At 43.3% G+C, this 24,961-nt stretch overlaps 1 protein-coding gene across 2 annotated transcripts; it reads right to left on the reverse strand.

Annotated features, from left to right (window-relative positions):
• Positions 1–9,176: 9,176 nt before the first annotated feature.
• Positions 9,177–23,367, reverse strand: LOC139763896 (protein obstructor-E-like). Of its 2 annotated transcripts, none has more exons than XM_071690308.1 (6): positions 23,257–23,367; positions 18,287–18,493; positions 17,409–17,609; positions 14,516–14,711; positions 12,462–12,716; positions 9,177–10,424 (listed from the first exon to the last, which is right to left on the reverse strand). In XM_071690308.1, exons 1-6 carry the CDS (start codon positions 23,297–23,299, stop codon positions 10,124–10,126), a joined length of 1,203 nt encoding a protein of 400 aa, XP_071546409.1. In that variant the 5' UTR covers positions 23,300–23,367; the 3' UTR covers positions 9,177–10,123. The 2 variants fall into 2 exon arrangements, with proteins under 2 accessions (XP_071546409.1, XP_071546408.1); XM_071690307.1 differs by lacking the exon at positions 23,257–23,367 and adding an exon at positions 23,161–23,191.
• Between the last annotated feature and the right edge of the window lie 1,594 nt (positions 23,368–24,961).

Here is a 24,961-nt window from a genome sequence, read left to right on the forward strand (position 1 = left end):
CACCATCCCCACCATCACCAACATTGCCTCTATCACTGTGACTATCGCTGCCGTCATCGCCACTACCACACCCACCTGTAGATTCCTTCGTCTTCTGTGGTCAAGTAGATGTGAGGCGTAGCGAGAGAGTAATTTCTTACGCATTAGCTTTACTCGTATATGTCACCAGACTCGAGGATGTAATGTCTATGTTTCGTAAACCTTGAAGAAGGCGTAGAAAGTGTATGTGTGAGTGTGTGCTTGTGTGTGTGTGTGTGTGTGTGTGTGTGTACTCCTTCACCGCGTCGCAGAATTAGAATTCTTCAACCTAGTTCTCAAGATGTTAAGGTTTCGTAGCCATGGCTTATGGTGTTATGTGCTAGAAACTCTAACATACTGCAGGGAGGAAGGTACATTTACGCCCCGAATAACGTTGAAGTACTCGTGAATCAGTGTTCTATACTCAGAGCTTCAAACGTAGGAAGCGTTCACTCCTTGAACTCAGGCATTTCGTGTGTGGTTCAGCAGTGGTCCTCAAGGTTTTACGCAAGTGTTTCAACAGTAGAAAACTCGAAGTTTCACTTACTGACTCAAAGATGTCTCGAACGTCCTCATGTTGATGGGGACGAATTCCTTCAGTGAAAGTGGTACGTGTATCGCGAGTCTGCCTCGGGTCGGGAAGAGCACCTTCATGTATTGATGGGGATGTTCTCTAGCACTTCTCTGGTGGCGTCTGGCGTTTAGTTTTGAGTTTTTGAAGCACTGATCACACATGTTTGTGATACTGGTTCTGTGTTTTTGTGGTACATATGTGTTTATCTGATATCTGATAAAATTCTATGACTATGTATTATCCTACAGAGTTTCTATGAGTTTTAAGTCTCTTCCTCTATCGCAAACAGCCTGGAAAGGATCCAATGGTCTGTTGTTATGTAAATTTCTTTGTATTTGGATTCTATAGACTTTCCACCTTTAGTAGGTGGGTCTACAGGCACCGCTGGGGCTTAAAGGGGAGCCTTTTTTTCAGATTAATTTCTTGCCTTAGATCCAAGATGGCCGGAACATTAGTCTGTGTCATGTTGGTCACTACAAGAAGAAATATCTTGATGTCGTAGTTGTGAATTGATACATGTGTTTTAAAGTACCTTTATTACAGTAGAATAAGATAAATCTAGTTCCTGTGGGAAATATATAACTCGGGTAATGCCATGATGTATTTCTTATATACGTCTTGGTTCTTGTCTTAAAAGGAAAAAGAATTGGTGGTGGAATACGAGAGTAATTGTGTATAAAGAATGAGTTGCATTTCCCTGATGTGTGATGGGTGTTGGGGGACAACGACCTCGCTGTTTGTGTTGTAACAAAAGAGCGTGTAACACTTCCCAGACACTGTGTGTGTGTGTGTGTGTGTGTGTGTGTGTGTGCGCGACACCCTGTACGTTCATAGTTAAGGAAGGGAATTCTACACTTGTGTGCGTGCATGTACATGTGTGTAGTTCGTTATCTATTCATTATTGTGTGTGATTATGTGTGTGAGTCTATGTTTATGTTTCTCTGTGTGTGTGTGTGAGTGCGTGTGTAGTATATGTGCTTTGGTTTAGCGGTTTGGTGTGCGTATATATGTCAACTTAGCATTAGTCGTCTTTGCGTCAATCTTGTTCGCATGTGTGCGTTTATCTGTGTATGTGTGTGAGTGTGTAGTTGGCTGGTTGGTTGTTTGGGCTTCAGGCCTGCCAACTGCCGGGGTCATTAAGGTCGTCAGCGTCAAGCCACATCCACCAACCGAAAAATTGTCAACAACTTCCTCAGGTCTTAATTACAAGACCACGTATACATTCATTAAGCATGTGACCATTAAGTGTGTGTGGCCAAGTGCACTTGTTATTAAACCAATGGAGTGACTATTTATCTGTACGTGTAATAGAGAAGTTATATCTGACCGATGTGTATGTTTCATCAACCTTCTGACCAAAGACTTAAATATCTTATCATGTATTATCATTACCCTGCAGTGCACTTTCAGTTGTGCAACCTGACCAGTAACTCCTTCACGAAGCAAGCATGGCGTCATTTAAGGGTGTGTTCGGCCCTTGAACTGGAAATGGGTGTGTGCAACTGCATCTTTTCTACTAGTTGCTTTTCATCACCTCCAGATTTCAAGATGTATGTCCATATCTACTTCCGTTAACCTGTGATCAGTATAAGTGATATGCCTGGGTATGTGATAATCTCCGTGCAACTATATTTTATTAATTTGTTCAAAAGGGTTTAGCCATTTCACATATTGTGATTGGGTTTGTTTCATGTCAGTATAACACAAGGCAGTGACAAGAATAAGTCGTATAGATTATCTGAATACATAAAGTTTTCGGACAGGTACTTCTAATTCTAATACGTCTAACACCTAACTTTGGAACGGATACCAGTATATTCTTCGTACGGTATGAACTCGCGAACTGATGAGTTAAGATAATTTCGTTATTGCATCTAGCGCAAGTTACTTTGAACTTCAGCCAAATTGTGGTCAGAATTATGGTGAAAGAAATAGCTCAGAGGTCTTCCAACAGCTCAGAGAGAGAGAGAGAGAGAGAGAGAGAGAGAGAGAGAGAGAGAGAGAGAGAGAGAGAGAGAGAGAGAGAGAGAGAGAGGCAGCTGACATCTGGGAAGTAACTATATTGCTTTTACTCAATCCTCATTTTATAAACGTCTGTGGGGTCTTCAAGGTGAAAGATTAATGCATGTATTGACACAGTTTATGAATATCAGTGAATATGATTACTAGATATGGTCAACATTCAACCTATAGAACGGAGAGGTGAAAAATACACTGAGGTAAAAAAAAATATATATATATTAACACCAGGGGTTCATGTTTTCCTTGCTTGTTCGTGCGAGCTCAATGTTTTCTTACGGACTTCGCAGTAGCTTCGTATGTCAACAGAGGCTTCGTACTGGCGTCTGTGGCTACCTCTGCCAAGGCGTGGGTAACTGTAGTGTGTGTTGCAGCTTCAAGACGTATCTGTGTCGCGTCGCACGCGCGCCATGTCTCTTCTTTCCTCAGAGGAAGGCGAGACTTAGCGGTAACTGCGGGTGCTGTCTGGGTCATTGTAGTCAGTCGTCGTTGTCGTCGTCGTCGTCGTCGTCGTCGTCGTCGTCGTCGTCGCTGTCGTCGTCGTCGAGGTCCTCGTCTTCGTGGTAACATTAATCTATCTTCAGGTCATTCATGAATATCATGATTCGGTAACTGCTCTCGCGACTGGTTTGAGAAACGTTGTGCATCGATCTGTGGTCCATAACTTTATGGTGCGTGACGAAAGCTGCAGGAAATGGTCAGGTTTCACTCTCATGTGATATGGTATTTTAGGTTATTCTGAAGATTTAATAATTGCAAAAGTTTTCGGTAGATTTCTACGAAAATTGGTGTATGCTGTTCACCAAAGAATATATGTTGCACAGTTTTCTCTTAAAGGAAAATTAGAAAATAAAGGTAAAGCAGCTTTTCTTTCTAACTTTCTGTTCACAGCATAAATCTAATTTGGCAAACAATATCATACTTTTATAAGACAGTTTAATGCTATACCAGGTCTGATATTGTGAGCTTGATATTCAGCTGACTCTAAGTATCTCTAGGTTTGGAAGTCGTATGTACAGAATATTCTACCATCATATCATCTTTTGAACTTATAGATTACTTGTTGTTATGATGATTTTGCCAATATACTTCGGTTATTCTTACAACAGCTTGGAACTGTGAAATATAGTTCAGCAACCTCTACCAACAACAATTTGGACGTATGACTGCAGGTCAACTACCTCTACAACAACAATTTGGACGTATGACTGCAGGTCAGCTACCTCTACAACAACAATTTGGACCTGTGACTGCAGGTCAGCTACCTCTACAACAACAATTTGGACCTGTGACTGCAGGTCAGCTACCTCTACAACAACAATTTGGACCTGTGACTATATTAGCTACCCGTGGAACAACGGTTCGGACCTGAATTTAAAGCCATTTCTGTAAGCCTGTATCTATAACCAGGCTTCTTAACATCTCTTCAACCCCCTTCATTTAGACTTGACCTCATACTTGCTTCTCGAGTACGATGTTACTTAACAAGTGACTTGACAAGTGACCTTTAAGAGTTTGTTCGGTATAACAAGGTTGCGAACGAAATGTTCAACAACATGGTTGGCTTCTGACCTTACCTCCTTTGAAGCATGAAAACTTGCTTTGCTTTTCAGTTTCGACAACAACATATCAGTCCCTCTCCATGAAATGTATCACGATATTAAGGCCATCTCATACAACTGATCTCTATGACTTATCCATGGATTATATAGGATCAGATTACTCCAGGTGAAGACGGAAATGTCTGACTGTGAGGATCAGCGACGATCATTTGTTATTTCGTCAAATAACTTGAAAAAAGCTACTAAGGCTAAGAGAGTCTGAGGTGGTGTTTGGAGCCCGAGGCATGAGGGAGCGGCAATGCATGAAGCTGTCACGTGTCTTGCAGACGTCTAATGAAGCAGACAGACAGATAGATTTATGGATAGATAGACAGACAAATACTGTAAAGAAAGAGAGAGATACACGACAATAGATATGCAAATACAAATACATAAATATGTATGTATGATCGTATATACATATATGAACACACACACGCACACACACACACACACACACACACACACACACACACACACACACACACACACACACACACAGACACAGAGAGAGAGAGAGAGAGAGAGAGAGAGAGAGAGAGAGAGAGAGAGAGAGAGAGAGAGAGAGAGAGAGAGAGAGAGAGAGAGAGAGAGAGAGAGAGAGAGAGAGAGAGAGAGAGAGAGAGAGAGAGAGAGTTGGGTAGAGAAGGATGTACACAGGAATGCCAAGCAGGTGGTCAGGTTGGTCCCCAGGTTATTATCCTTGGTTCAGACAAGTTCAGCTAAAAATCTTTTTTTTTTTTCCCCTAACTCCTAGTCTGATCTTTAATGTTGCTGGAGGTGTTTGACAGCACTGCCAGACCTCTGGCACGAAAAGTAACGACACATGAGCCATTAATAATCACAGTACACCCCATAGCAATATCTAGACAGGTCTTTCTCTAATAAGGATCTGTTCTGTTTCGTATTTAATGATCTTTATAGAATATTGATCGTCGTAGGTACATTTCGTAGAGCTCTTCTTCAGGAGGTTGTGGACATGATATGAAAGCTATTAGCATACCTTGGATACAGTCAAACAGCCCTGTAACACTGACAAGGGGAACAGCCCAGGGAGTTCCCCTGGTAACGTGTGAACTAATGAGGTTAGTGTTATCGGCTGGACGAAAGGGAAAGGCTGTGTGATAGTAACCCACATTCCCCAGGGTGGTGAGAAGTAATCACCATCGCGTTACTCCCCTGTTACACGTGCTGGCAGACTTACAGCCGCTGAAAATGACTCTAATTACGATGCACTGGAAGCAGACGAGGGTGTAAGAGAGAGAGAGAGAGAGAGAGAGAGAGAGAGAGAGAGAGAGAGAGAGAGAGAGAGAGAGAGAGAGAGAGAGAGAGAGAGAGAGAGAGAGAGAAATACTTCTACCGATCGAGTGTATATCCGCATAGCAAGGGTCGCTGAACCCTAGGGCAGACAGAGGTTTCGCACTGTCTTGCCCCCGTGATGAATGAACAATCAGGCTGGAGCGTCCATGACCGCTCGAGTATCAACCTCAAGTCCATAAACCTTCCTGGAGCGAAAGGAATTAGAAGCTTGAGGAACGTACCTTACCAAATGATGATACGACCTGGTCTTTGCGAGAACAGAAAAAAAAATGAAAGCCTCTTTCCATAAAAGATGTGGGTCTGCCATGTTATTCTTTGTGCGCACTAAGAACCTACATTGTTTTCATTGAATTTCAGGGTAAGATCATTATGGTGAAGGGGTTTATTTTCTCGGTGGAGTTGCTTGGCCGGGAGGAGGTAGAGTGTGTGTGTGTGTGTGTGTGTGTGTGTGTGTGTGTGTGTGTGTGTGAGGGAGTGCGGGAGGGCGTTCCAAGGGCACATGCTCACCTCTTGTCCCGACTGAGGACAAAGCACGTCCTGGTATCACCCTCGACTCTTCCTCCTTCTGCCTCTTCCATCTCTCTCTCTCTCTCTCTCTCTCTCTCTCTCTCTCTCTCTCTCTCTCTCTCTCTCTCTCTCTCTCTCTCTCTCTCTCTCTCTCTCTCTCTCTCTCTCTCTCTCTCTCTCTCTCTCTCTCTCTCTCTCTCTCTCTTTAAAAAGCCACACATATCCACACCTTCTCCCATTCCTCCTTCTGTGACAACCTTCCACAAGCCCCAAAAAAAACACTTGGGGACGTTCTGCACCTCGTCCATCACCTGCATTTACACCCGCTAAGCTGTCTCGCCCTCCTCCATATTCCTCCCTCCCCACACCACAAGCCCTCCCTCCCTAATACATCCCTCCCGCCCCCTCCTTCCTCTACCCTTACCACCACTCCTTTCCCTCAGCCAGTGGGAACTCTCTCCCGCGAATGGTCACTTCCCCCCCGCCGCCCCGCCCCGCCCCTCCAGACCAATCCCCTAGCGGAGGTCGGCGGAGGTGGTCGAGCCTCTCTCTCTCTCTCTCTCTCTCTCTCTCTCTCTCTCTCTCTCTCTCTCTCTCTCTCTCTCTCTCTCTACCTGGGCTTTCACCGCGCCAGAAGGTCGTACAGAGGACTCTTGGAGGATACTTAGGGGGCATCCTGCGGGACTGGTCCTGCAGCTGGTGGAGGCAGAGGAGAGGAGGAAGAGGGAGGGGGGAGGGGGGAGGAGGGTAGGTGTGTCCGGGGTTGATAAGAGGGGGTGGGTTGGGGGTGGGGGGGGGGGTGGTAGTTGAGGTTAATGGACTAGAATTTGTGGTTTGTTGTACGTTATGACCAGAGGCGACCCGGTAGTCTGTACGACTGGTTGTTTGGTCGATCATGGGTCGATTTTCCTCTCATCAATTTCACTACGTTAGATGAATAGAAAGATACAATTTCTTATATCTATGATAAAGAAAACTGTCAAATTACTTAATCACTTGATTAACAGTGATTAAGACAGAGGGAACTCACTGGAGGACGTATCCTACACGATTTCAATAGATATATCATGAGCTCCTCGGGTGAACGAGATCTTGTAACACTTTATCAGCCGCTCCTGGTGGCTGACTGGCTGACTGGCTGGCTGGCTGGCTGACTGGCTGGCTGATTGGTTGACTGGTGTCAGGTAAGTTATAATATTTATAACGGGGAGGGAAGAAGGGATGGGGTATCATGGCTGACAACTTCATATTCATGGCCCCCTTCCCCCCCTTTTTTTTCAGCTTTCCTCCAGCATGAACGATTGAATGAAAACAGACAACCCGATCATCATGAAACACTGACGTAAGCCTCGTGTATTAGAGGAGGAAGAAGACCTATTTATCTGCAGATGAGAAAAAAAGCAAAATCCAATTATATATCTGTATATTCGTTAGGTCATGTGTGTGTCTTTGTATATTCATGGATTATTGTATATGTATGTCATGCATCTCCAATCCGTCAAAGACAAAGACTGCCACTTAGAATGCCTCTTAAACTACACTGGTGTCATGGCTTGTTATGTATGATGAGTACATGAGGAGCAGCGCATGCGCGCCCGTTGTGTGAAGACCAGCGTGTCACAATCACCTTATCCTGCTTCATAATGATGTGTCATCATCAAATACTTGGATCCTCCAGGTGTTGTAGCCTTGAAGACGATCGGGTATTTCCGATGAGGACTGAGCTTGACTGTGAGGCACTATCCCATGAACGTCTCTCTCTTCCATCTCTCTCTCTCTCTCTCTCTCTCTCTCTCTCTCTCTCTCTCTCTCTCTCTCTCTCTCTCTCTCTCTCTATCTCTCTCTCTCCATAGCGAACGTATTCGTGATTTCCCAGCTGGTTGTTCTAACCTGACACTGGCCGCCTTAATGGCCCAGTGAGTTAATGAGCTTCAGTCCCAAACAACCCCAGGAAATTGCTTACAACGGATGGAGTAGTTAGATCTTTTCAGCGAAGTTGATGAAATACACGTGAATCATCGTTGTCTCTATATGAATCCCAAAGAAGGATATCATCATTCTTTTTTTCTCTAGCTGATCTATATCTATCTATCTATATATATATATATATATATATATATATATATATATTATCCCTGGGGATAGGGGAGAAAGAATACTTCCCACGTATTCCCTGCGTGTCGTAGAAGGCGACTAAAAGGGGAGGGAGCGGGGGGCTGGAAATCCTCCCCTCTCGTTTTTTTTTTAATTTTCCAAAAGAGGGAACAGAGAATTGCGCCAGGTGAGGGTATTCCCTCAAAGGCCCAGTCCTCTGTTCTTAACGCTACCTCGCTAATGCGGGAAATGGCGAATAGTTTGAAAGAAAGAAAGAAATATATATATATATATATATATTTATATATATATATATATATATATATATATATATATATATATATATATATATATATATATATATATATATATATATATATCTATATATATATATATATATATATATATTGAGCTGTGGCCTTGATAAGAAGGGAAGGACAATTATCATTTATTTCATTACAACAAAATATTGAGAGAAAACAAAAAAAAAAACCTACTTCAGTTATAAGTAGACGGACGTCGTGTTCGTGAGAGCCAGCCAGATTTAACTCTTTTATGTAGAAAGACTTGAGGATACGAATCTTTCACGAAAGACTTGAGGATACGAATCTTTCACGAAAGCTTACGTAAATTTCGCGCAGCGAAAGTGACCATACTGTATCTTATTATGTTGGTCTAACTTGCATTCTAGTTTACCTGTAACGCGAACAGTGAAGCAAAAATTCACACATATCGTTTATATATCAACCCTGATCTTTTTTTTTCAGGTACAAATAAAAACATATATTCTAACTCAGAAGGATATCGAGTCTTGAAGAATTTGAAGCTTCGAATTTTTCTCACCAAATGCCAGGTAGACCTAAAGAAGTGTTCCAGTCGTGATCCTCTTGTTCAGTCGGCTCACATCATGGTCCTAACTGTGTCTCCATCTGGTCATTGCCTGGTATAGGTAACGAAGGAAAGAACATGTACTCGACTTGAACTTTTCTCCCCCTTAAAGTCTTCTGGGGGTTATACTGACACACATAAATGAAAGACAACAGTGAATATGTATATATGTATAATGGAATACAATAAGACTCTGAAAGCTAATGATTTCCAAGGACGATAAGGATCATATCAAATAATATGATTTTGAGATAATAAATCCATTATGCTCTACTGTATAATATGCACTCATGGAATACATCGATCATACATCCTGTAAGGCATACAATAGATAGAGAGATCGCATGCAAATGTAACATTATAAATACCGACGAATGATCTTCAGTATCTCTGAGCATTCTTTCTGACACCTTGCATAGGAGAAGCATTATAGTCCTGGGAAAGTCGAACGCAAATGAAAGCTTATCTTAACAGCTTTATGGTATCATTTTATTACTTCATAATACTCTCTGACTGGTTAGAACTGATATTTACAATCAACGCATTGATCATGAGTTTACGATTTCCCTAAAATAGAAAGAAATATACAGTACAATAGCCAAATTATCACCAATATGCACACAACATACATATCAAACATGACTCATAAGTGGTATAATCTGTTAGTGCAGCATCTTCTTAACTTTGCATAAGAAAGTGATATTCCACAGTGTGGTACTTATGACTCATGTTTCATCTCATGTAAAGATAAATGTAACAATCAGCTATATTTCTAAACGCTCCCTTTGTTGAGAGTTCATAGCACAGGAGATTATGTCAAGTCTTAATCAACAAGAAGCAAAAGATGTTTTATTGTCTCAATCCTGTATGATGTGCTATGATCACACAACGAAGATGTACGACAACATGGCCCTATAGGACAAAGAGCAATACATAAAGAGACCCAATCAGTACCGGTCAGACCCACAGTGTCACTTGCCAACACGTCTAACATCGCTCGAGTAAATTCGCTCACGTTAGGTCCAAGACCATTATCTTCCTGTATTCTTTACTGGTTAACTGTAGGCGTGTGCAGCGCTGCGCGGGCCCTCCCCTCTTACACTCAGGGCCTCGTGAGGGAGAACCTGATCGGCAGGTTTGTTCTTGTAGGCGACGATCTTGCTTCGGAGTTGGAGCCGGAGGCAGGAGAGTCTACTGCGAGGGGCGCATCATTTGTCGAGGCCGGTCGAGAATCGCCAGCGAAGGGGACGTCATTGTCAGCAATGGGGTTACTGACAGAACCAGAGTCGGGTGAGGTGGCATCAGATCCCTCTGGGTAGTCGTAATAGTAGTCGTCATAATACTCTGGAGGAGGAGTCGTGGTGGTCGTGGTTGGTTTGCGAGAGCGAATTCCACCACCAATTCTGTTGGAAACAGAAGGAGTTTCAGTTAGAAATGGCATTTGAGCGTGTGAGATACAGGCTTGTGAGTACTGACGTGGTACTTTCTAAGATGTTTAAAAAAAATCTGTAATTAATGTTGGCGTAGGGGTTATTGTGTAAGGTGGAGGACTGCAGTGGTAGGGAGGAGCGTTTTTTAAATAAAATGGTGTACGTTGGGGCTGGACATACCGAACTGGGTGTCGGAATTGTCTTATAGGAGTAGGGACATACAAAGGATGCTTAGGTATGAACTCCCATGTTGAAAAGACTATAGATAGAGTGATTGAATTCAAATCGTCCTATCGACAATGAATGATATTTCCCAGAAATCATTCTCTTCTCTCAGACTCTACAACTTGGTGAGAGTCGGAATTAAAAAAAAAAAAAACGACTTTGAATATGAAATAGAGGAAGCGATGCTTACATCGAGAGGAAACGTCTCAGATCATCTTTAGTTATGGAAAAATTTCCAGTAAGAACAACTTTACTTTTCCATGGTAGGTTCTACCCTAAGTGCTAATTGCCTTCGGGTCATAATTCGAAAAGGACAACGCCAGGTTACCACTACACAGACAACGCCAGGTTACCTCTACATCGTAGTAAATCCTCTGTTCTCTCACCAAGACTTATGGGTCATAGCAAAGACCTTCTGGCTTCGTTAAACTCTCAGGGGAAAAATCTGTTGATTGGTATAGATGATTATGTCGAATATATAGCTAATTACACAGACATATCCTCGGGTTTCCAGTCTTGATGAAGAAAATGCCTTCGCATGATGAATAATAAATAACCGGAGACATGGAAATCAGGATGTCAATTAAGTATTCATCTTTTTTAAACTAGAATGGTTAATGATTAGATGATCAAAGACGCTGATCAATAGGATATCTGAGGACAAAGAGGATCAATTTGATGTATGTTGGGTACATATTCCTGAAAAAAAGGTTATCATTGGAGCCATTCAGTTCATTTCTTTAAAGGATTTAGTTAATGAGATAATTTTCATACAAAACACATAGTGTGAAGTCAAGTGATATATATGTATATATCAAAAGAAATATCATACTCATAACTGATTATTATCAAATTCTCAGCCTGCTCATACGTAATGGTCAGGATTCAAACAGAGTTTATGATATTTTGCTTCCTTTATGTTGAATTCATCAGCCCTGAGTTTCACCTCTCTGAAAACATCACTCTACAATATAAGTGCATCACTTAAGAATAAGTGTGCATCGCCCAGGACCAGCCTACACCAGACCTCAAGCCAAGACGCGAGAGGGTCAAGATTTACTGCTCTACGAAGTTTGTAGATTCCCAGGCCACAGAAATGGTCACTTCAGTTTAATGCTCGTACGAAAGGTCAAAGGGGTAAAGTCATTTCAGGGTCACAGATCAGACTTTATGAATATGATACCCCTCCTCCATGTGATGCAGGCTGGCGGGGAGGGGTCAACACATGAGAAAGCAGGTTACCCACCAACGGGTAAAGGTCAGGTGAGAGAGTCAGTCACCTTTCATACAGAGGTCAAAGGTTAGGGATAAGGGCTCTGACCTACAGTGTAGTGGCCTGATATCAGGGACAATGTAGGATATCTGATCTTTTCAATACAAAACCCTTAGTGTCTGGACAGACATATACGCCTTAAACTATTACTTCTAATGATATCTCTTAAATCTGTTTCTTTATATCATCCTACGACAATAGGATAATATCATCATCATCCTTCCCCGGCTCTATAAGGACCAGACACTACAAACAAAACAGCTATGACCTCCAGAGGTCAAAGGACAAGTCGTTCGTGGTCGCCATTCCATTCCTGAATCATCAGGATTGGATATTTTTTGGTCCTGGCGTTGGGTGTTAGGGCAGCACATTGCCCTGGATGGAGGAAGGTCACTTGTACCAAGGAATATCAGGAGATATTCAGCAAAGCATCAGGTCCTATCGAGGCTGTGTGTGACAACTGAAGAGATCTGAAAGGAGAACCTACACAGGTTGAATCTGAGGCCACTCACCTCCGCCGCTGGGGTCTGGTCCCTGATTGGCGAACCCTTGGGCTTTCAGTTGTCGTCACTCGTGCAGGAGCCTCGGAGACCGGCCCCCTTCGAGATGGCTGCTGCGCCCCCGGCTGGATACGGACGCGGTTCCTCACGGTCGGCACGTCATACCCTGCGGCAATGGCGGCGTTGACGATATCCGGCCTGATCTTGCTAGGGTCCGCCTCCACCGAGGCGAAGTACTCGTCGAAGTAGTCAGTGTAGTAATCGGAGCTGCAGGGGAGACGAGGGGGGACACGTCTAGTGACACCAGCAACAATGTCCTTAGAACTACACACGTCATGTCTTTCACAAGACCTTCGTCTTCTATTCTGTAATTATTTCCTCTACCTCCAAAACTCTTTTCTAAGACCGTTCAGTTGAAGGTAATCATGTAATTTAATCCTTGTATTTCCATTGAGGAAAACTGGTTTCTTTTAGAGACCAAACTAAGATCAACATTGGAGTGTGTTGGTCTTTTTTTTTTCTGTCCCGGGTCCAGTTGGTAGACTAAGAGCAGTGTCTATGAAATGGATATGGCTTATCATTTATCACTATTCTATAATTATCCCCGAAGGTGTTTTAAAAAAAAAATCTGTTTCCTAACTGAATGTTATTCAAACGTCTTGCACAGATTTGCTGATTAGGTTGCATGATTGCTTGTTGGGTGGTTATTTGGGCTTTAGGCCCTTAGTCTGCCAAGGTCAGTAAAGTCGTCAATGTCAAGTTATAACAACCAGTTGGCAAACATAATTCTAACACCTTCTTCATGTGGTTTCATACTGCCAGTCACACTTATACTACATATGTGACCCTTGGTTACCTATTGTTACCTGGTTATTATCAATAATTATCAAATATTTCTATAATCACGGAGACATTGAAAATGATACTCTGTTGTGAGGAAAGACGCGGATAGAAATGGAGAGTAGACAAAAGACTTGGATAACCGAAGGAATTATTGGAGTAAGATCAAACCCTCCAAGAAAAATATTCTGTAGTTAGACACCACTCCAGCCTTCCCAAGAAGGGGGCTGGTCTGTCACCTAGATGTGACGGAAGTCTGATAACCTGAGTGGAAACCTAATAATGATAATGGTAGACAAAAAGGAAAATGGCCGTGTCTCTCTCTAAGAAGAATTTGGTGAAAAAAATAATCTAGGTTTACTTTGACACTTTAGATGTAATGTACTAAGTGTGTGGGTGAGATCTCTACGTAAGTGTACTCTAATCAGCACTGCTGCGGTGGTTGAGGGTGAGAGAGGCGTGTGGCGGAGCATCTGGAACAGGAAAGTGAGAGAAATTGTACAAAAGTTGGAAGAAAGTTGCAGACTTTGTGGGAGCAACATGTTGATTGATGTGGGTCCGACGGAAATATAACGTATGGACATGTAAGAATATGCAAATCTATCGGTCAGCATTTGTAATTATCTTATACGAGCTACCTTAATGAGTCCCTAAGAAGGTGGTTGTTGATCCGCTTTTGATAAACTGAAATAAAAAAACGAAAATAAATGGGAAGTCTAGCGTCTTGATCCATACAAGATGATAAAGCATAAAATAATGTACAGTTTCCTGTAGTCACGTCTAACAGGTATTTCTTAAGCTGTCTCGTGCTGGACTTGCATATATCCTTCAACTCTAATGTTTACAATTTGATTCCGTGAGTGTCAAATGCGTAAAGACGTCTTCTACTTTACTACTTTGTCTCCATATATACCGGTAATGCATTTAGGATATCATTACCACCCTGTAGCATAAACCATCGTCATAGACCAATAGGTCTCCTGTTATCTGACCTTCTCATGTCCTCCAGCAGGTAACCTCGTCAAAGACCATCAGGTCTTTAGTTAACTAACCTTCCCACGTAATGTCCTGCACCACATTACCTCGCCATAGACCATTAGATCTTTGGTTGACCTTCCCACGCAATGTCCAGCACCACAGTACCTCGTCATAGACCATCAGGTCTCCTGTTCTCTGACTCTCCAACGCACTCCCATCAAGTCACCGTTGAAGACCAGACATCTTACCATTCCGGTACTTCTTTGGGCGTGAGGCAGGTGGAGGTGTTGGTGCTGAAGACCTGACCGAAGGCACAGCCATTCCTGCGGGGGGTCTGGCCGTTGATACACACGTAGAAGTACTGGCAGTCGTTGGGGTCAGCGTAACGTGGATGCGTCGCAGCTTCATCAGCCCCAACTCTGGGACACGAGAAGTTCTGAGTCTCTGTGGAAAAGACAAGTTGTTAGAAAACCTCATGTTTATACTGTCACTAGAAAGCTATCTTATGTCTTTCCTGCAACACAAGTTGCTTCAACTTACGGTTGTTTGGTGGTAGTTTCAGGAAGAGATCCTGATGTTTATACAGTCACTGGTAAGATAAGTATACTGGAAATGATAATCTATCAGTGGAATCAAGTGTTGCTAGGAACAATGTACGTTAAGGTTGAATCAAGAGATAAATATACTGGAAATAACATCCAAAGTATCTAGCTTTAGTACCCCATTCTTCCACCGGCCAAAACATTCCCTTTACGGTACTAGATAGATCGAGTCCACAAACGTACCTTTTATGACTGCAGAGTTCTCTTAAATCCCTCCATTTTGATGAAAACCAAATATTCATTTGAGGATCAATAAGATAAGATCAGTGACTACATCTCTTGCTCAAGAATGATACAAGAAGATGCTTACCCTCTTACATGAGGGAGATGGTATTCTATGCCATATAAAGTACATATTTTAGGAATCTCTTACAGCAACACACATCAAGGTTCGAGGCTGGCATAGGCAGCACATTGATTGATCCGATGATCACAAGGTGAGTATTACAGGCGTCTGGATTCAAGAAGAGGAGTATCTGATGTCTCTTCTATGATACAAAAATGATGTATGACACAACCGAACATTTGAGGCTCACTGAATGGCACAAGATGATGTTAAGTCTTAACGAATCATTCACAGGAATGTCTCAAGCTTGAGGAAATGATTGAAAGAAACACCTCAGGTTATAAAGAATAATTTAGTGTGTTTATCATAGTTCCCAAGGAAGTAATCCCGCATGTTATGCTGGAGAAGTAGAGATGTGAATTATGTTGGAGGAGAGTCATGATCATGTTGGAGAAGCAGAGTTATGAATTGTGTTGGAGGAGTAGAGTTATGCATTACGTTGGGGGAAGTAGAGTTGTGAATTATGCTGGAAAAGTAGAGTTATGTATTATAATCTCTTGAGGAAAGTTTCCATATAAATCTAGAAATACACATAAAGCAAAAAAAGTTACTTTGCTTGAGCGTCTCCGAGAAAGGAATTCTAAAACAGGTATTTCTGGGTTGAAAAAAAAAAAAAGAGGCGTGTGGTAACATCCTCCAGCTGGACCAGCACACAAGACACTGGATCAAGTCTTTGACCTGGGAGAGATGACGGTTGTCCAGATTATCATTATCAAAATTATCGTAATCATTATCATTGTCAAAATTATCATCATCATCATTATCGAAATGAGTCACTTCTGGTGACACGATGACCAAAGAGGTTAAGAGATCACAAGTGTTAGGACGGACAGGAAAAACAAAGCGACTCAAGTTGTAATGGAAGGGTGAGAAGGGAGAGAGAGAGAGAGAGAGAGAGAGAGAGAGAGAGAGAGAGAGAGAGAGAGAGAGAGAGAGAGAGAGAATGGACAGGCAAGAAGGGTAAGTGACTTCTTGAGCGAAAACAACAACACGTTTCCTTACGTGTCTTTTATCTTCGTGTGTCTCTTGTCGTCTTTTATGGGAAAGAATCTTTTTTTTTCCTCCTTCAAGTTTTTGTGTAAGGGCTGTCAGGTTCGAGGTCTTAATTCGAGGATTGTGAATCACTCCAGCTCAAAAAGGTGGAGGAGATACCCACCCTGTAGGTCTCCAGGGGGTCAACATTCCATAGACATCGGGATGGTGTGGGAGTCAGCCAAAGTGGTTATGTGGGAGCCACGCCCTTCCACGTTACAAACAGAGGTCATTAAACTTGGTGCTTGTTTGCACGAGAGGTTCTATGTTAAATAGTTGAGGTAGTACGTGGAAAAGACAGATAACAGAGGACCTGATGGTCTATGGCGAGGTTATCTGCTGAAGGACAGCACGGGGAAAGGACAGATAACAAAGGACCTAATAATCTTTAAAGAGGTTATCTGCTAGAGAATAGGACGTGGAAAGGACAAATAACAAAGGACCTGATGGTGTATGACGAGGTGATCTGCTAGAGGACAGTAATAGGTTCCTGCAATCATCTACATAGTGTGAGACGTCGGCAGAAGGCTGTGGATTGCATCACCTTGCCAGGCAGCTGCTCTCTAAAAGGTGTAAGTTCTTTGGAGCTGACCTACCTCGGTTGATGGTAAAGGGTTGTGGGTGTGTCTCACTAGTAATACAATCTTTCTTGAAATTCTCATTACGAGGAAATTCTCAGTTTGGTGTCTGACCAAATGGATATAGAGAAGACTAACCATGAGATGTCAATGATCCATGAGACTGTTCTGCCGTCTATGTGCATGATATTATATCGTTTCCCCAAATTCAAATTACTCCTAAGATTTGTTAGTGGTATAAACTGCAACCTTCATGGATACGAAAGCGTACTGAAAAGTACTACCTCTATTTTTTTTCTCTCTCGTGAACAGGTTTACGTAAATATATGGACCGCAATACAGTCAGTGTATCAGATCTTCCCGCCTATTGCTGTGAGGCTTCGTAATTCTATCACCAGAGGTCTCAGAGCCACGTCACTCAACATGGCCGACGGTCAAAACAAAAATCTCATACTGCATAATAATCAGCGAATCCATGGCTCAAGCTACTGATAAGATAATAAAAGGCCACCTAAAAAAAAAAAAAAGGAAGAGATAACCTCCCATCATCTCTACAGATAACATGAACAGCAGTGTGACTTACTCTCAATATTGCAGTCTTTCCTGCCAGACTGATCGGGCCAATCACAGATGCCGGTTTCCAGGGCGAAGGCGAGGCCCTCAGGGCACGTGATGAGGGAACTGACGCCGTCCACGCAGCGGTAGGCCTGCTGGCAGCTGGGGACGTCTCTCGGCGCGAAGTTGCCGTTCTGTCGCTCACAATGTTCCGTGGGTTTTGGCGGCTCTGTGGGTGGAGAGGGAGAAGTGAGTTGTGAGGTGTGGCGTGAGCTGGTGGTGCTGGTGGAGAGAGAGAGAGAGGGGGGGGTGGGATGTGGAAAGTGAAAGAATTAGATTAAACACTGCCAAAGAAGAGAGAAAATGAGAGTGACAAGTGACACGGTGTTAGAAAAAAAAAATATTCATGAACTTATCGTTGAGGTAAGCTTACATGAGAAGTGTGGTGAAGTGTAAAGCATTTTGTTAGTGTGAGAGGAAGTGGTTAGTCGCTAATGAAAGGTTGGGGGTGAGGGTGGATGGTTATTTGTTAGGTATAGTGGGTTCTTTTGGGGTGTTCAGGTTTCTAACGGTCTCGCCCGCTGTGTTCAGGGATGGGGAGGTTTTTACAGGTGGCGAGTAAATGGAAAGGTCTAACGGGGTCAAGGGTTTAGTGTACTGTACCGTTAATTGTTGTGATGCCCCCCCCCCCCCTAGTGTTAAAGGGGAGGTTACAGCGTGTGTGTGTGTGTGTGTGTGTGTGTGTGGAGGGCTATCTAATGCTATTCTTCAGTTCTCTCATAAAATTCGATTCATTCATTCTTGGGGGTAACGCTCGTCTTCTTAACCTACCCAACTTTCCTGTCATACAGACACAAACAAACTTGAGGCATTCCGGCCCCCGGTTCCCCAGGCCTCTGTACTCACGGAGAAGCGATCGCCCGGAGCAGTCGACGAGGTGGAGGAGGTCACATTTCTCCACCGCCGGGTCGATGTCGTTGAAGGCCAAACCATCAGGACACAGCTTCTCCGTCAGGACATTGTTGGTGCACTGGTAGTACTTGTCACACTGCCGGGAGTCCGCGAAGTACCCGTTGGGTGAGGGACATTCCGACGCTAAGTCCTGCGCGTTGGCTGGAGAGGAGGAAGAAGAAGAAGAGAGAGAAATGTGAGTATATATTGGCAGCGGTTGTGGCGATGACTGATGAACGCTACACTCCGAGGTACAGATGACCAAAGATGTGACAGATCCCATTCGACGGTGTATATTGTAAGTCATATAAACAAGAACCATATGATGATATATATATGACAGGGCATACAAACAAAAACAATGTGACGAGAAAATGCTATAGGTCGCAGAGACAAGAACCATACGATGACATATATCATATAAACAAGAAGCAGACGATGACGTATATCGTTATAGGTCATATAAACACGTACGGTTCACGAGGGAAGACTCTATATGTCACGTGTGTGTGTGTGTGTGTGTGGAGAGAGAGAGAGAGAGAGAGAGAGAGAGAGAGAGAGAGAGAGAGAGAGAGAGAGAGAGAGAGAGAGAGAGAGAGGGACTTACTCTATCATGACCAATAGTCCCCATTTACTAATCTGTTTACTGACTCGCTGCATCCTCAGACTGGCGCACTCTCAGAAGCCTTTGAGGGAGTAAAAGGGATTTGGAGGAAGCTTAGAGGGCGACCTATCAAGCTTCGACAAAGAGGCTAAGAGGGAGCTAATCTGTCAGGTGATTGGCTTAAAAAAAAACTCATAGAGGGTACAATCTATCAACGGATTGGCTCAGAGATGAGTCACGTGGGAGGAGGAGGAGGGGTGAAATCTCTCGAGTGGCCAACTGCCTGCGAGCTGCAGGAGCCACAGACGAGACTGCTCATGCCTCACCTCTTACTGTCCTCTTGCCTTGACCTTTGACCCCCTACGGCTTGACCCAACCCCCATCCCATCCTCCTGATGACCTTTGACCTGACGGACACGTAAACAACGACGGGAAATTCCTGGGTTCTCGGTCCCCAGGTGTGGGGCGCAGGAGGGAGACTTCACGGATGTGGAAGGATTTCACACGAGCGTTTTGTGGTCAAAACTTGAGTAAATAAGTACAGTAATATCAGTGAACCTAGATGGACCTAACCTTAAAAGCTTACTTGGTCTTAAAAGCTTGCTTACTCGGCCTTAAAAGCTTACTCGGCTTGAAAAAGAACAAATGGACAATAAGTTCTAAACGTTCGTGGCCTTCACGCACGCACGTACAGACATTACGAATACTATAGTGTCTGTGCAACCACGAATCATGAAATTGATCAAAGTAAGAGAGAATTTTATTTCAACCAATTGCCAGTCACATATGGAGGGAGGGAGACTGTCCATTCTACGACACGTATGAACTACAATCAACCAGTTATTCACGATCATACGCACGCCCACACTCATGACGCAGACAAACAAGGTAGCAGATATACGTACGCCCCCTCTGTGTGCATCCATACCTCATGACGCTTGCCCCAAGCCACCAGCAGGAGACAGATGGATGTAATTAGCGTCTCTGTTAATGACCACGTCGTTCCAGCCCCTCAAGGATGCGGTGCGGTCTGAAGGGAAGCCAACAGCTGTATCCTTGAGGTTCCAGTAACCACCCACAACCCTCCTTCCTTCCCAACCCCCTCCCCCCCTCCCTCAAGCTTTCACCCATCACTTCATCCCATCCATACCGGACTCATCACCAGGAAGGGAAGATATTATATAACTGTACATGCGCGCATGCGCACATATACATATTCACGTGTAAACAAAGCGATAACTGAATTTGATTAACTAAACCCCAGGACACCTTTTTACTAGGCTCATACTACATATAATGCTGCGCTACAATCAGTAGCAGGGAAAAGAGGGACTCCCTTCACGAGGATTGTACTCCTTTTCTTCCACTGACTATGAAACAACCTCGCGGTGTAGCCACCTTCACAGTACAGATAAAACGGTCCAAAAAATATCGAAGAACAAAAAAGTCTCAAGGATATTCTGGTCAATATTTCTTTAAAGACAAAAAAGACAATGGTAGTTAAATATAAAATATATTACCTCGCTTTCTGAATGACAGTTATTTGATGATATATATATATATATATATATATATATATATATATATATATATATATATATATATATATATATATATATATATATATATATATATATATATATATATATATATATATATATTCTTCAGTATCTCCTGGACGAAGATACATTGGCATTTGAAAAATCTTCTTATGAGGCGCTGTGGAGGTCTTACTAACGGGTTGTCAGCGAGAATCTAAACTGGTATTACACGTTCCTCTCTCTCTCTCTCTCTCTCTCTCTCTCTCTCTCTCTCTCTCTCTCTCTCTCTCTCTCTCTCTCCACTGTTACCTCACTGCTTACGTCGTGTTCTCGCACTATTGTATCACTGCCTCCGTGAGCCTTGCATTGTAACATTATATTCACGCCGAATGGATTACCATGGACTGCAGAACTGGCTTCGTAATGAAGGTTGGTCCTCGTGTGAAAGGCATGTCCTCGCGTCGGAGGATGGCATGTCCTCGCGTCGGAGGATGGCATGTCCTCGCATCGGAGGATGGCATGTCCTCGCGTCGGAGGATGGCATGTCCTCGCGTCGGAGGATGGCATGTCCTCGCGTCGGAGGATGGCATGTCCTCGCATCGGAGGATGGCATGTCCTCGCGTCGGAGGATGGCATGTCCTCGCGTCGGAGGATGGCATGTCTTCGTGTTGCCGGTTTGTCCTTGTGTGTTGCATGACCGTCCTTGTGTTGCACGCGTGTCATCGCGCGTTACCAGTCTGTCCTCGTGTGCTGCATGTCCGTCCTCGTATGGCAGGCCTGTCACGTTGGCCTCGTGCTGCAGATATGTCCTCGCGATCTGAGCCTGTGTTTGAGTCCCAGTTCTGTACTTGTTCGTCTTCTTTTTCTGCGAATGTCGAAGGCGCCAGTAACGGACAGTAGTCCCTAAGGAGACCAGACCTTTAGCGAACCGTAACAAAAAAGGAGGACCAGAGAGATTGCGAGAATAAGAAGGAGAATATAATCCTTAAGAATATGGAAAACCGAAACGGGGGTGTCTGGCGGTAACTGTGAGGATAGAAGAAATGGGAAGGCCAAAAATTAGAGAAAAGAAGAGTTCTGGAACTTACTTGTGTAAGGAAAGAAACAAGCGTCACAGAAGCTCACCAACCTTGACTTAACGACGACCATACAGTTGTTACATAACGCAGTGGTTTTGCTGAGTATCATGTGGTCCAATCAACGTTGGGGGTCATGCAAGATGGCCACTTTCAGGGACCAGAAACCGGACTGATATCCATAGAAAAAGGAAGAGAGAACCAAAAGTCCGCAAGAGAGCAAGGAGCTGTCCAATTTGAGATCAGACCAGGAGTTTCATTAGTCACGTCGCTGTAAACTCATGTTCCAGGTTGGTCCTTCCTCGTGTTCCACGTCTCTCCCAGGGTTCCAGGTCAGTCTCAGCGTTCCAGGTCTGTCCCAGTGTCCTAGGTCCGTTCTGGTCCTGGGACAGTCTCCACGGTCTCTCTGTCTCGCTGCCAATAATTGCACCACCCCAGGTGAAAGACAAATCCAGGGCGACCCAACTCCCTCCACCCAGAACTTGTTCAGACGAAAAGAAAAAAAAGAAGATAGTTACTCTTGCGCTTTACATCACTGTTGCTTGCCTTATTCTTCATGCCTTGATGATGAATGTAATTAAAACCTTTGGCGAACGCGGAGCGTGAAGGTAACGGGGCTTCGTTATGAAGATATCGTCCGCCTTTGATTGCAACTCGACGCGTAGTCATCCTGAATTGACGTGTGAATATGTGATAATTAATGTGCACACAAACATACATACATACACACATTGTGTGTGTGTGTATATATACGCGAATATATAAACAAGAGCACCTCCCTACATAAAAGCACACATACCGAGCACCTTCGCGGGGCTTGGGGAGAGGGCCCTGGGGAATAGCTGGTCCCTCCACCCCACCACCAGCCCACTTTCTTCTCCCCCACCACCCCAGCACCACCACCACCACCCCAACTCCACCTTCCATATTACGTATTCCCTTCACTTCTCCGCTTAAGTAAGAACCTCACATTGAAACACTAACCCAAATGCTAAATATACACGTCCAATATATATATATATATATATATATATATATATATATATATATATATATATATATATATATATATATATATATATATATATATATATATATATATATTACTCGGAAACTGTCAAAAGAGGTTACGGTACTGGTAAATGCGACAGAAATATAACACAATTTAAACACAAAATTCGCAACGCTATATTGTTGTTTAAAACAAAATCATATAAAGGTTTTCAAGAGGTTAATGTGTGTGTGTGTGTATATATATATATATATATATATATATATATATATATATATATATATATATATATATATATATATATATATATATATATATATATATATATATATATATATATGAAGTCACTCGACCCGATGATGACAGTATGCTAACCACTGTCAGATAACTAAGACAACACAGTCGGGGTCATCTTGGCTGTGGTAAGCTATTGGACACGTCACTTTGGGAGATTTGTGACTCACTCGTTATACACAACAGGAGACGTGAGACTTCACCTCATGGTTTCCGCACCTCATGACAGCCATCTCGTCCAGAGCCGCTCGTCCAGCCTTCCTCCCTGCGACAGTTGATCGAACAAACTGACATACACTCACCGTAAACTTTCGCCATCAGAATCACAAAGGTACCCTTTCCCCCTTGAAGGATCCTCTCCATAAAAGGCCATCATGACTAAAATTCTGAGCACATACCGACAGCCAGCGCGAGGAACGATACAACCCCAACGAGGTACATCTTCACACTGGCGACAAAAAGGTCCAAGGACCCCAAGTGACGGGGCCCTCGAGTGGTGTGACTATTATTCCCTGTCTTACAATGACTATTATTTCCTTACCTTCCCTAAAACGGTGCTCATGACCCTACATGGAATTTCCTAGATGACCCCAGACAATATACTAGACGCCGGCAGTCTTCATCACTCGAGAGATCAAGCGAGGTAAGGAGGAATTTTTGTTTTCAAAGACTTTAAATTTACCCTGTTGGTTCCATGACTGGGAGGGCGAGCGGCGCGCGCGCGCTTTGGGAGAAAGTGCAGAACCGTTTAGATGGAGAGGTGATTCGTGGTGGCTTTCATGCTGTTGTGACGAGGTGAACCCCACCTCCCACTGTCTCTTTATTGTCCAATTGTTTTGCCAGTCCAACTCGGGTGGGTGGCAGCTGCTCGAGAAAAAGCGATTGATGATCAACGATATGAAAATCTTTTACATAATCAAGACGGAAGATCATCATCATCTGGGTGTGAGGAGGAATTATGTACCGGATCGTCTTTCCATAATTATGTAGGTATTATCTTCAAGTCATCATCTGAGATTCATAGTTTGAAATAGATCGAGAAGATGGGTCATAACTGGTGTCAAAAGGGTCTTAGTTATTCGATAGATTTTGATTTAGATTTCGACTGTTTTTTCGAAAGGATGTTTGAAGTACTTGCTGGGGAAGGATGGCACAGACGTACGTTGGCAAACCAGACGTGCAGATCCAGGTCTTAAACATAATCACTTGCGTTAACGCACTTCGCAAGATTGACCTCAATATGAGACACTCACTACCTCACACTTACTTGCAAACCACACTCATATAACACACTTCTCTGCTACTGAGCACATCCCAATAGGTGGCATGACACATGCACAAAGTACATACACACAAACACGTACATAGTACACCGCATACAGGTACATGGAGCGACACGCAATCACACATGTAGCACAATACTCATATACACAAGCACATACATATGAACATAGAAGAAATCACACACACACACACATACACACACACACACACACACACACGCACACACACACACACACACACACACACACACACACTTGGTGGGCCTCCGTGGTTCAGTGGTAAGCGTTGCAACCACCCAACCAAAATGGCCCAGGTTAGCGTCCCAGCTAGACGGCTCACAGGCAACTCAGCTGTTCATCCTCCCCTTTTGGGCTGAGTGATGAATGTATACGTTGCGTAAGGTGGGGGTGTGTATACGCGCGTATATATACATAACTTTAAAACATGGTAGACAGGGATAAGAGACGGAGAGACCAAGTTTGTAAAACTCTCTCCCCGTAATACAGAAATAGTAATCCTACACATGTATACATACATACATTCATGGTGTAAAGAAATGTTTGGTGAACCAGTGATAACGAAATGTCTGTGATTAACCAGTCATCACTACAGGACCTGATCCATGAATGGTAATATATTCATCTGATTATGGCCAGCATAAACAGGTCTTCTGATCTACAAATGACGTATATACATTCTTTGCAGTGCATTCTTGTATGCAGTGGTACTTGCAATTCGAAAATCTATCCTAACTCAGTAAATGTATATTCTTTTGACTGAGAAACTTAAACAATCTAATCATATATTTTACTTAGATAT

This window comes from Panulirus ornatus, chromosome 48, assembly GCF_036320965.1.
Source record: "Panulirus ornatus isolate Po-2019 chromosome 48, ASM3632096v1, whole genome shotgun sequence".
NCBI classification, from domain to species: domain Eukaryota; kingdom Metazoa; phylum Arthropoda; class Malacostraca; order Decapoda; family Palinuridae; genus Panulirus; species Panulirus ornatus.

Coding starts and splice junctions, on each gene's coding strand:
- LOC139763896 (XM_071690308.1), bottom strand. CDS start 23,299: ATGTACCTCGTTGGGGTTGTATCGTTCCTCGCGCTGGCTGTCG. Junction 18,494..23,256: donor GTTCCTCGCGCTGGCTGTCG/GTATGTGCTCAG, acceptor CCTCCTCTCCAG/CCAACGCGCAGGACTTAGCG. Junction 17,610..18,286: donor CTCCGGGCGATCGCTTCTCC/GTGAGTACAGAG, acceptor CTCCACCCACAG/AGCCGCCAAAACCCACGGAA.